This window comes from Neolamprologus multifasciatus, chromosome 18, assembly GCF_963576455.1.
Source record: "Neolamprologus multifasciatus chromosome 18, fNeoMul1.2, whole genome shotgun sequence".
NCBI lineage: Eukaryota > Metazoa > Chordata > Actinopteri > Cichliformes > Cichlidae > Neolamprologus > Neolamprologus multifasciatus.
This window is the reverse complement of record NC_140456.1, coordinates 36204935-36218311: the sequence shown is the minus strand read 5'-3', so window position 1 is coordinate 36218311 and position 13377 is coordinate 36204935. Positions and strand designations below refer to the sequence as shown.

General features: G+C 42.6%; 2 protein-coding genes across 3 annotated transcripts in view; one reads left to right on the top strand and one right to left on the bottom strand.

Moving 5' to 3' along the window:
- Positions 1 to 13377, top strand: part of LOC146498569 (uncharacterized) — a 242972-nt gene that overhangs the window by 43738 nt on the left and 185857 nt on the right. The window lies entirely within an intron of this gene.
- On the bottom strand, positions 285 to 12099 carry LOC146498577 (palmdelphin-like). Of its 2 annotated transcripts, none has more exons than XM_085140049.1 (9): positions 11997 to 12099; positions 9595 to 9663; positions 7300 to 7380; positions 6809 to 6930; positions 4257 to 4371; positions 4144 to 4168; positions 3974 to 4057; positions 2850 to 3010; positions 285 to 1558 (listed from the first exon to the last, which is right to left on the bottom strand). In XM_085140049.1, exons 2-9 carry the CDS (start codon positions 9637 to 9639, stop codon positions 689 to 691), a joined length of 1503 nt encoding a protein of 500 aa, XP_084996175.1. In that variant the 5' UTR covers positions 9640 to 9663; positions 11997 to 12099; the 3' UTR covers positions 285 to 688. The 2 variants fall into 2 exon arrangements, with proteins under 2 accessions (XP_084996175.1, XP_084996176.1); XM_085140050.1 differs by having other exon boundaries at positions 3998 to 4057.

Here is a 13377-nt window from a genome sequence, read left to right as displayed (position 1 = left end):
CAGGAAAAGTATCTTGTTAGAACAATAAACGTTTCACGTTATAACGTGATACACTTGTATTTTTCTTTTGCCTGGGTGGCAGCTCTACGCTTCCGTATGGTGTTGCTCTGCTGTGTCACAACCAGCAGCTGTGCAGTGTAACGATGAAATAAACAGTACAGTTTTGAGTTGCTATTCTGAGAGGCTAAAGCTAGCTGCCTGGGCTTTGAATACTGGGAGCTAGGAGCAGACATGCTAAAGCACTGTTAGCACATGTGCAGTCACTTTAATCCTGTTCACAGTGATTTACTTTGTCTTCTTTCTCCATGCATTCCAGCTTCAGATGACAGATTTGTGGGTTAATCTTACATTTTACATGAATCTGTAGCATATATATGCTGGGGCAACACACTGAACTCCCAGTTGCTCTCTGATGCATTCATTCATTCATTGTTAGTGCTTAGGCATGGAAAACAGTGCTTGTGTGATTGTGTGTGATTTGGTGAAGCAGAGTAGAAACAGTCCACTTACAGCGACACACAGCAGTATGGGACACGTGGGGATCACGTTATAAAGACCAAACTAAACAGTGTCACATGTTTATTAGCTGGAGATGATTTCACGTCTTCCCTTCACAAAAGCCGTCGGTCACTAAGCGCTCGAGGAGCATCGGTCATTTCAGGCAGCACCACGTGAAGAAGGCTTTCAGTCAGCAGACACTGCAGCACGGTTGTTGCTTTTTCCGGATCTTTCTGACGCCTGGTCCCACCGCTCTCTGTCCGTCTCCCTGCACGTGTGCAGCAGCTCCATTGCTTGTGCTTGGCTTCTTCTCCTTCATGTTGCTGTCAACATAGTCTTCATCGTCCTCAACAATGACCAGTTCAGCCTTCAGGGAACCTTCAAACTCCTGCCGGCTCTCGTCCAACGCTGACTGAAAACCCATGAATATGGCTGTGATCGGCTCAGCAGTGTTGTTTCCAGTAAGGGGTGCTCTGCTCCCAGTTTGTCTGTTTGACTGGTACAATGGGCGGTGATGTTCTTCCTCACTGATATAATCAACAGCAGGAATATAACAGGGAGTGTAGCTGAACCGTGTGTGTGTTAGCATTTCCTGGTCATGTGATCTGAGAGGTATGCAACGCCTGGATGGTTCAGTAATCCTGCTGCTGCTTCTGGTCATGCCGCCGGGCTGGTGGCGTGCAGACCCCCCTTCCTGAAGACGGTGACAATTTCTCACTGGATATGAACTACAGTGACAATCTCGCTGGTTGCCATAGTGATCCAGCGTCACACAACTTCCCGTCAGATTGCTTTGCTGGCTCCTGCCTTCATTTTTGATAAGACGGCTGTCCTGGTCACAGTAGTGATGCTCACTGTGTGGGTTTCTGTTTTCGTTGGAGTCTTTGTCTGCTTTGTGTCTTTGCAGGACATCATAGTGTCCTGGCTGCTTCCCGAGGTCATGCTCCTCCTCCCTGTTCCAGTTCTGGTGCTTAGCTTGACAATGCATTGTAGCATTTCTCAGTAAATGTCCCACCTCATTGGCCGATAGCTCAGAAACACCATTCTGGCCACGTGATGCCTACAAGTACAAAAAACCAGGACTCAGGAACTGAATTCAAACACAACAGAAGCTAACGTGACGTATTCTGTTTGTGTCACTTCATGAGCTACTTGAACAGGAACAGCTAAAATGCTTGTACAGGAATCTATATTAGCTTGAGATGTTCACACCAGTGTTTCCCACACACAGGCTTTATTCGTGTGGGTGCCTGTTTTGCAGCTAAGTGAGGCCACAGTTCAGGACTGTGGAGTTGGAGTTGCTACTACGTGATACAGAAGGATTATTGCTCCTTTATTTATTGTCATAGTTTTTGAGATTTATTAAAATAAAGATGTAAACAAAAACCAACTAAGAACCATGCAGATGGTTGCAACAGTAACAGACAGTCGGCTGCATCCTTCATTACTGTAGTTTTCTCTCTCTGGAAATAGAGAAACGATGTAGTGCATGCCTTCATTTATATTCATCATATACAACAAACCTTTGTTTGCCTTTGGCACACCCTAAAACATTAATCCAGTGTAACATTAGCCCCACCCAGTCCACTGCTCTGTGCCAGTCGCAGCTACTGGGACTTTGCCTACATCCACACGTACCCGGGTATTTTTGAAAACGCAGATTTTTCTATGCGTTTGCACCTTTCGTCCACACGTAAACACCGTTTTTGGTCACTGAAAACGGGGAGTTTTAAAAACTCCGGCCAGGGTGGATATTTTTGAAAACTCCGTTTACGTGTGGACGAGAAAAACTCAGAAAACGCAGCGTCAAAGGTGTGCGCCTTTTTTGACGTCACACTGTGCGCCACGTTATTGTTTCGGTGAAATGAATTTCTACAATACTGTTACTGTTAATTGTTCTCTCTGCAGTGTTTAAATGCTTACATATACACACAGTTACTGTCCCTCCACACATACGACTCAGTTCTGCTTCAGCTTTGTTTACTATTTCCCACCGAGGCTTCTAGACTTCTGATTGGCCAACATTTCTGCACGGTTAGGAATATAGCGCCACCTGCTGCTTTGGCATGTTCCTAGCAGCGTTTTCCTTCATTTCTGCCTTTACGTGTGGACGGGATTATTTTTTAAAACGAAAACGGAAAATCTCTGTTTTCAAAAGTACCCGTGTACGTGTGGATGTAGCCTTTGGTGAAAATGCTGGTGTCATTATTACCAGTTGTGGAGTATTAGGGTCACTAATCAAAAGTTACAGGGAGCTAATATACAAATCTGTTTCAAAGCCATAATGTAATGAAACAAAGCATGCACCTCCACTGCTTAAAGTGAAGTTTGGCTCAGAATAATAAAAATACCTGTTGAGAGCTGAGTGCACAAACACACTTGTGGACATCATCATGAACCCTGAGCCCGGTGTTTTGGTGAAAGTCTTTCAGAAGAACATCTGGCGTAGAAAGTACTGAGCTCTCCCCAGTCAGAGTATCTTTAGCCACATTGATCTGCATGTTAAACAGAGCTGGGACACAGAGGGCAGATAAAGTTGATCCTGATTATCACGACATCAGTCCAGGTGCACAGCACAATGTCCTGTACGTTAGTTAATGCAAGTCTCCACAGTTCTCAATGGGTATGAAAATAAAGCAGAGGAAAAATTAAAAGTCTGCTTTGAGCTCTGAGATATATCTGATATAACACAACAGGACAGTGTGTGTAGAACCCAGAAACACAGATGTGGGGTCAAAGATGAACGAACGTGGACTAATAAGGTGAAAAGTTACATTTATGTGACTTTCTGATGTCCTTTTTAAAGATCTGTGGAAAATGATGAATCACGTTTCTGTGCAGAAACTAGGATTGAGTCATAGACATCCTCAGCGTTCTGATACCTGTGCAAAGTCCACAGGTAGATCCTCAAAAACTAGAGCGCACTGGAACGCACAATCAAAGCAGACATGAAACACTACACACATGCAAAGGCTAATTTAAAAATCCAGCTGTGACTCATAATCTGTGTGTTTGTAAAGAGCTGAGGACAGATTTTCCTGTTTGAGTGAATGCAGCCAAACAATGGAGCCAATTATTGTTAAAGAGACAGACAGTGTGTGGACAGCATGTCCTTGGTGTTACTGCTGCAGCACAGAAGTGTTTTCCACTGAGTCATTGGTTCTGTCAGTTAGCTAAACGAATGTGGGTTTATTAGCCACAACCAACCAGGTGACGTCACATCCTGTGCTGACAGAAGATAAACATCTTTTGAAAGCATTTATTTCTTAAACCCATCTTTACTGTTAGTCAGGGCTCCATGATGCAAACTGGCTCTTCTGTGTAGTGTTTCCACTTTCATTCTGAGCTCCAGTCTGTGAGGATCTAGCTGTGAACTGTTCACAGTTATCAGAACACAGCACTATAAATCCAGTTATAGATTTGTGTGTTTCAGTGCTATTGTGTATAACAGTTTTAAATGTATGAATGATCTCACTCTGCCGTGGTGTGTTTGGCTCACACTGTTCACTGGCTGGTGAGGAGGAGGATTCGGGGATTGCTGTGGTTATGTGTAATGGTTCTGCAAGAACAAAAACAGAACTGTTAGCTTGGGTTCATCTTTCGTCGCAACACCAGAGATGCTGCAAATGATGTCACATGACTTACCAGGAACAAAGCTGTTGTGGGCTTCCTAGAAGACATGCACAACTCAGTAAGTGTAACAGGTACTGAAGGGAGCACAACACTACACCTGTGTATGAATGTGTGTTTGTATTTACCTTGATAATGTCCTCTGGGCTTTTCTCCACTGCCTTGAGTCTACTGAGGATAAAACTCTCATTAACGCTGATCACAGACTCCTCTCTCTCCAGAGAATCCACCTCCATCTCAATCCTAAGGAGACAGAGGGGTCAGAGCAGGGTAGCAACAGGGCAGGACATCACATGAGAAACAGTAACCTCTGGGCCTGAAAATGTGGCCAATGTGAAAGTGCCAAAAACTGCAGTGCCTCTGAAGGCTATTTGAGGCTGGCAACCTCATAGACTCTTGTTAAAATACCCAACTTTACAGCACTGAAGAGCATGTTTAATTTTTGATTTGTTTTGTTTTGTTTCAAGGGAACTGGGCACATTGACTGGCAGGTGTGTGGGTGTGTGTGTGTATATATATATATATATATTAGGGGTGCAACGATACACAAAATTCACGGTTCGGTTCGATACTTTGGTGTCACGGTTCGAAATTTTTTTGATTAGAAAAATGTTCATGCCTTTTTAATTTGTCATTTATTAAAATTATAAATATATATTTTAACTCAAAAGTACAGTTTTTAAATTTAATGTTGCTGAAACAACAAAGTAATAAAATAATAAATCTGATGGAGGAATCCCTCATCTTTGGAAAAGAGAGTTTATTACAGAGAAACGTCTCTTTCCAAAATAAAAGCTCTACTATACGCTTCTTCTGGGCTATATTCTCAGCAGCATATTAAACATATCAGGTCCCCATAAGGAGAATCATGTGCTAACGGCTGTCTAAATGACTCGGGTAAAGTTTGTAGCATGCGTGCTTGTTGTTTTTGTCTGCTTCCACTTGTCTTTGCACGAGGATGATGTCGGAGTAAATGTGCAGTCATATTCGTTGTGTTCCCACTAGTGCTGTCAGCGTTAATCTGAAATGACGTTAACGCCACAACACGGCAAATCTCCGTTAACGAGCTACCGCGGATCGCCCCGTGCGTGGGGCTGGACGGCCAACACGTTAACGAGCTAACTGCGCTAACACACTAGTTCCCACCAATGTAATTGAGCATTGCTGGCACATCCAACATACTGTTTTACTTTAGTCCATGACGCGCTTACCTTCAGGGTCATACGTCACATGAAGACCAAAATAGTTCCAAACGCCAGATCTGAATGAGGGTGGGGGAGTTTCAATTTGCCATGTTGCAACGAGCTTAGCTTCTGTCTCGCTAGCTTGCGCTGCGCTCAGTGAATCTGCGTTCAACTACTCCGCCTAGGCTGCACTGTATATACATATATATAGCACCCAGCTCGCCCCTGCGGGCAGTTTATCCATCAAGCACGGGTCCTCTACCAGAGGCCTGGGAGCTTGAGGGTCCTGCGCAGTATCTCAGTTGTTCCCAGGACTGCGCTCTTCTGGACAGAGATCTCCGATGTTGTTCCCGGGATCTGCTGGAGCCACTCGCCTAGCTTGGGAGTCACCACACCAAGTGCTCCGATTACCACTGGGACCACCGTCACCTTCACCCTCCACATCCTCTCCAGCTCTTCTCTGAGCCCTTGGTATTTCTCCAGCTTCTCGTGTTCCTTCTTCCTGATGTTGCTGTCATTGTGAACCGCTACATCGATCACTACGTCTTCTTCTGTTTGTCTACTACCACTATGTCCGGTTGGTTAGCCACAACCATTTTGTCCGTCTGTATCTGGAAGTCCCACAGGATCTTAGCTCGGTCATTCTCCACCACCCTTGGGGGCGTTTCCCATTTTGACCTCGGGACTTCCAGGTTATACTCGGCACAGATGTTCCTGTACACTATGCACACACTTCCTAGTTGCCCTGTCTCAGAACTCGACTGCTGATGTTGTCAGGGCCGGGTGAGCTCCTGGTCCTCCTGAGGGCTCTCACCATGTCCTCAGTCCTGAAGGTGAGTGCAGAGCTGCCAGGTTTGAGTGAGGATCTGGACTCCTCAAGCTGGGATGGGTGTGGCTCAGGTGGTAGAGCAGATCCGCTCCTGATTGGAAGGCTTGATCCTTGGCTTCCCCAGTCTGCATGCCAAACATCTTTGGGCAAGATACTAACCCCAAGTTGCCCTCCGATGTGTTCATCGGAGTGTGAATGTAGATTAGTTTGCACTTGTGTTTAGAAGTGCTTGTATGAGTGGGTGAATGAGGCATGCTGTATAGAGCCCTTTGAGTACTCTGGGAGAGTAGAAAAGCGCTGTATAAGAATCAGTCCATTTACCATGATTAGTCTCCTAACAGCAATTCAAACTGTAATCCTTGTGTTTAAGGATTTACCTCGTTAAAAACTATATTCTGCATCAATCTTTTTTGTGTGCTGACATCTTTCAGAGCTAGCAAACCCACATCTCTCACAAACTTACAAAGCACACAGTCCACCGTTCTCTGACCTGAGATGATCAGTGTTTGATGTCTCAAATGGAACAAGCTGCATTATACTTACTTACATTTGAACTCTAATTTCCTTCACCTTTAGATGTCAGAGACACCAAAAGGCTGTGGCCTGCGAGGCCAAACAATGCCCATGCGTGATGATATGTGCTTCTCTGTTTGAGCTGATGTTGTACCTGTGGATGCTGAGCTGCAGGGCTCTGGTGTGCTCCCGGTCAGACAGAAAGCTCTGCTGCTGTGTGCAGTCTGCTCCATTGTGGGAGTCTCGCAGCAGCCACTGCTCTCTCAGAGCCTTTTTCTGTGCAGAAGAACAGAATGATTAGTGTGGGTTGGGACTGGACGTAAAAATACAGGTCTGCAAACAGGTAGGACTATCCTGTCTTTCTCTCCTCACCCCAGCCAGTCGTGGCCATCTGCTGCGACATTCCTGTTAAAAGGGAGTTTTTCCTTCCCACTGTCGCCAAAGTGCTGCTCATAGGGGCTCATATGATTGTTGGGTTTTTCTCTGTTGTATTATTGTAGGGTCTACTTTACAATATAAAGCACCGACTGTTGTTGTGATTTGGCGCTGATTACTTCTGCAGTTCATGCTGATAATACACATCCAATGAAATGATTTGCTCTGCACTTTATCTGCTGTTATAGCCGATCATTTATTCAAACCAACCTTCAGATGTTGCAGTTTGAATTTCTCTTGATCGAGTTTCACTTTCTTCTCTTTAATGTCCTCTTGAATTCGATGCTTCTGCTGTTTCATCAAGAACAAAAGCTTAAATGAGTGAATATATGAAACATTTACAGTTGACAGTGGATTGTCAGAATAAGTCAAATATCTGTTGAAAATGTAACCCAGTGAGTTTACACGACTCAGTAATGCACTACAACGTTGTTATTGCTAATTGTGATTCATTACTCTGTCAATCACTGAGTTGAGCTAAAGTAAATCAATAATAAAAGATAAATAATCTAAATATAAAAATAAAACCCCAGAGAGTATATTTGACACCCCTACTGGTTAGGAAGGAACAAGCCCCGCCTTCCCCTGCTCTGTACGTCACACGTGCTCAGACACAGAGAGAGACGGAGGTGCACCGTCGCTGATTTTCACCACCAAGCTTGTTGCTGGAAAATAACTATAAACTTGATAAACTGAGCAGATATCCATACCGGAGATCTGCAGGGACCTCGGAGAAACGGACCTGATTTGTTTTGAACATTTGGAACCATCGCGGTGAGTCAGACGCTAACCTTGAAGCTAACAAGCTAACAAGAAGTTAACGGGAATATAATGGCCCAATTTCAATGTTGTAGATCTGCACGGGTGTGGATGAAGTGGACAAGATCCTCTCTGAGAGTTGAACATTAGAAGCGTGCTGGTGAGTTAAACTGGGACTGGGCGAATCAGGCTAATTAAAAAGCTAACTAGCTTAATGCTGTAGCTGTAGCCGACCACGTTTTCACTGTGGGAGAACACACGGGGTTTCTCAGCTACTCTGGATACTCAGCTGTGTGCTGATGATGTTCTAGTTTTACATGTTGAATATTAAATGCACTAAAAGAAGATGATGGAATAAGTTAATGTTGATCTTAAAGGTTATGAATCTATTTGATGCTCGAGCAGCACTGTAAAGATGTCCCTGCATATTCTTACTGTGCTGATACGTTACCACACACTGTAGAACTACAGCCTGGGCTTTTGTATATTTTTGGTCATTTTATTCTGTACATTGAGTGTAATTAACATATTGCTTCATTGCTATGCAGTGCAAAGCATGCTCCTGTAATTCAGTAAAAGGGGCAGTACTGGGAAAGATAATCTACCATAGTTCATGGTTTATTTCTGGTTTCTGATAGAAATGTGCACCTTGATGGAAAAATAAGCTGATTGTGATTTAAAGATTGCATTCATGATTAAATGCACTGTATAGACTGTAGTTAGAAATTAGAATTAATGTTTTGTGCTTGATTTGTTATAGCACTTATATTATTTACATATGACATTTATACATATTACCATAATAATAATAATAATAATAATAATAATAATAATAATAATAATAATATTAAAAATAATAATTAATAATAATTAAATATTACATATTTACATATGGCCATGTATATCATTAGAGTGTGAACTGAATTAGTAACAGTCCTGTTGTTTACAGGCTTTTTTTGTGGCATCGTGAGACCTGGATCTCTTCCTGACGAGGAAGATGGCGAGCCGTTCCCTTTGAACCGAACCACAGCCATTGCGAGTTGGCCCAGAAGGGCAGGTTGCTCTTCTCTCACGGAGACAAAATCACACCCATCACAGACTTTTGACCTTTTGACTTGACTGAACACGGACTATTAAGCCAGCAAGACGGACACATCTGAGCTCAGATAGGATTCTGGTTACTATTATTATTGCTGTTGTTGTATTTAATGTTTCATTCCTGTCTATGAAGTGCTGTTTAATTGTTGCTATATAATTCAAAACAATTCAAAGCAACTTTCCCTGTGGCTCCACTCATTCCTCTGCACCCAACTCACCATGACCCTCCTGCGAGCTATTGGCCCATTCTCTCCATCGTACTTTAACCCCCCCTGCCCTGTCCTGTACTTGGCTACAAAAGCAAACTAATCCTCAGAATAGTTTAAACTGTTTCATTTAACTTTTAAATGTTCCAAAGTTAAGTTAAAGGACAGAAAAAGATCATAAACAAATGACAAAAGAACTAATTTACATTTTTTAGAGTCAAAAGCCAAAAAAGATTTAATTTGTTACTTATTTAAATAATAATAATTATTTGTAAGTTACATGTTTTATTTTAGAGCACAGTAAAAAACTAAGACACGTCTCAGTAACATCTGCATCATGCTCTAAAACCTCTCAATGAAAGTGTGAGTAATTGTCAAATAGATAAGCAGATATCTTTAGATGTGTAGCAAAGTGTCTGTGGCTGCTCAGAGTGGACATTACAGTGATGGCCTGGAGCCTCTCCTTGAGCAGGTCACTCTCCTCCATACTGCTTCAGGATCAACACCGAGTCTGGAGACGAGAAGAAAGAAGCTGTCAGACGCCTTTATTTCACAGTATCACTTATAAACATGACAACCAGCAGCATTAAACCATATCTACAAACTCGAACTGACGCTTCAATATAAGAGAATAAGCGTCACTCTGAAGCGTGAGTCATGCACAGCTGCCTGAGCAGAAGTAAAAATATGAAGACTGAAACGAGCCGCATGAAACAGCTGTTTCACCCTGAGTACACTGTGACATCACTAGTCCAGTATCTGTTCCTCTGACAGCACACTGCCACCTGCCAGCTTGTTCACTCTTTATGACACAGTCATCTGCTTAAACCAGCCATTTGTAACTTTTGTCTCACTGTAATTAAAGAAAGAGATTTATCTTTATCTACAAGTCCATCAGGTAACCTGTCACTGAAGCACTAAGCTGCTCATGAGCCTGATAATCTGCGTAAACCATCTGCTCGCCAACCACAGGCAGGGCTGCTGTGTGCTTTAGACTCCATGTTGAACTGTTTATTTATATTGATTGATTGGTAATTTATTTCAACATGTGAACAATATACAAGTACATTTAGAAAAGAAAATAAGAGAGAAAAAAAGTACTATACAAATTACATACAAAAAAAACGTTCTGATTAATTTACATGTTGAAAGGGAGTGGGAAGAAGTAAACACTTAATCCCACCCCTTTGCCATAAATGATCAGTTAATATTTAGTCAGCTTCCTTACTTACATTATAGGAGATGTTAGAAATCACACAGAGAACACGTCGTTCTCCTTGAGTGATGCACTGGACCCACACCAGACTTCTGTTGTGGGCTCTGTTCTCAGATTAGTTTGTGTGTTATCGAGATAAGAAATAGATGCTGAAATGTTTATGCCTTTAAACAAGAATCACACTGTTCATGAGGCCAATGCAGCCAGACTAGTACCACTACAAGAACAGATTTCAGGTCGTGGTGGAGGACTTGCTGCGTACCAGGACAGATTCAAATGTATGATCTGAGTTAGATGATTACGGGCTGTTCCCTGAAATCCTTTTATTGTACTTTAATCTATCGCCTCCTGGAGCTGCCCTACTCGCACAGATGTTCCTGTACACTATGGTTATGGCTATGGTTATGGTTAACCACTTGGTTATGGCGTTCCATGTACGCCCTGCCTGCTAGCGTCTTGCACCCTGCTGTTAAGTGCTGGATTGCTTCAATCTCAACCTGAGATTGATTCAAGACTTGTTATTTGGCACCAGCACATCAAAATGCTCCCTAACTGCTGATGTTTTTTGAGATTCACGCAAGCTTCATGTGCTTAAAATCTCCGTGCAAGCTCGTGATGATCCTCAGAATCACCTCAGATCCAGTTCATGCAAAACTCATTCCCGTGTGTTTGTGACAGCTTGGATCCCGTAACGAGACAGTGATATCGTTTCAAGGAAACGGGCCCTTGTTTATCTTTTATCACGTGATAAAAGATAAGACCAATAAGCAGCCTCGACATGGGCTTCATCTGGACACGCCCCTCAATCAACACAGGCCTCAGGGCTTTAACATTACTGCTCGCCGCTTCACCTGCCTGCCCACCCTCCGGTGCCTTGACCCCGCCCCCCAACTTCCCACCGTGCAGACTCTCACCTTCATATACCAAGTAAGCCTGCGAGACTCAACTTTGCTAATGTGAATGGATAAATTGGACCTTTCCTGTGTGTGTCTGTGTGTGTTGATTGTGACTGCAATTACAAAGCTTGCTAGCATGTCTTCACCCTGTGGTCTAAATATGTTCACTTTAGAGCTAACATGACGTCAGGAAAGAAAACAAAAACCCACCAATGGTGCGGCTTCAAAAAGTCCAGAAACCAATGGGTGACCTTAAAATAATCACCCTGCTTCCTGAGAGTCAAAAAGGAAATGAAGCTGCATAAAGTGTGAGTGCAAACTGAAGGCTACAGTGTGCTGTAAGCTGCAGGGACGATCAGTCAGGATGAGCTTAGAGAATTAAGGAGCTGTCGCTGCCTCTCCTGTTTGGTGCTGTTTCTGTTGTAGAATAAAGGTCAGCTCAATTTAGCACATTAACTATTTATAAACATTTCATATTTTTATATCTGCTTCTCTACATGACTCCAAAACAAGCGTTGCTACCAGCAGAGGATAACAGCCTTTGTCAAACGCTATCAAACAGTTTCTAAGCTGCAGGCTGACAGCTTGGATTATTCGGAGGATAAAAGACGAAGGCCGACACGGGAACATTTGAGTCTTTGTAACAGGACGTTTTCTCAAAAAACAACAAACCTCAGAATATTTCAACTTCACGTTAATTATTGAAAGACGAGCATATATCTGTTCACCTACCCAGAGGATGGTGTTTTCTCGTGGCTGCCGCGCAGGACTCCTCAGACAGCCCACAGGTACAGGTGGGCGGGGCTTTGTGATGCTGATTGACAGCTGTCAACCTAGCAGCCAATAGCAATGAGAAGTGTTGCCACTCGTCCACCATGACTATGTTTGACTGTAAAACCATGAGATGCTGTGTAAACAGAGGGTATTTATACAGGCTTACATCAGCACTCAGTGAAACTTTTGCTTTCTTTGTCTGCAATTAGCCCCTTATTGTTCCTAAGAATGTGAATAATTTAATGACAATACACAGAATCAATCGTTCCCTCCACTGAAATTATTTTGTGGTTGCTCAAGTTTAAAAAAATAATTTACAACTTTTGAAAAAGGTTTTGAAAGCAACACCTTGTTTGTGTCCAGCTTGACGCTGTCCAATAAGAAGTCTTTGTATACGATGGGAGACATGCATGATGATTCATCTGAATGCTATTTGTCCTCGATCTGCTCAATTCCTTTATTTTGCTGATGTTGAGCTTAAGCCCACTACAATAATGATAACACACTCTACAAAGGCTGTCCAACATATGATGATGGTGTGACCATGGAAGGGGAAATGGAGGCACAGTCATCCTGAGAGGCAGTTTAAATCATAATATATACGTCTGTAGATACGAAGGATGCAGCACGACCCAGACGCTTATCAGGACTTTCCTTCTGTGTCATTTCACTTTCTCACTTGTGCATTTTGCAGCTCTGCTGCCAGCTTCGGTCAGAACTCCTCTTTCCTCCCCGGCTCTACTGAAAGGATTAGATGACGCTTGCTGGCTTCTCCTGACACCACACCCTGACCCTGCTGCTCCACCCTGCACCACCAACCCCTCCACAATGTAAACAAATGATCTTTGAACCTGACAAAAACTAAATTTATGATTTCTGGAAATCGGGTAAAAGAGGATGAAGTAACTCTGTCCATTGAAGGAGTTCTGACTGAGAGAGTTACTGAACTCCGTTTTTTGGGGGTAGTATTGGAGGATAATTAAAATGGAAATCTCATATTGAACATGTTAGAAAAAAGATGGTTAAAATATTTGTATTCTGGGTAATGTCAGAGACTAGATTATAAGGCAATGCGTATTTTATATTTCTCACTAATTTTCCCCTCTCAGTTACTGTGCTGAGGGGTGGGGAATATGCGACTAATATAAATCCTCTATACTTGTTACAGAAGAAGGTGGTACGAATGGTTCATAATGTTAAATATAGAGAACAAACAAATAATCTGTTTATAAAATCAAAATTGTTGAAATTTGAAGACTTAGTGAAATCACAGACATTATTATTCATGTTCAAGGCAAGAAATAATACATTAAGTTACAAAGTTTGTTTGTATTGTTTT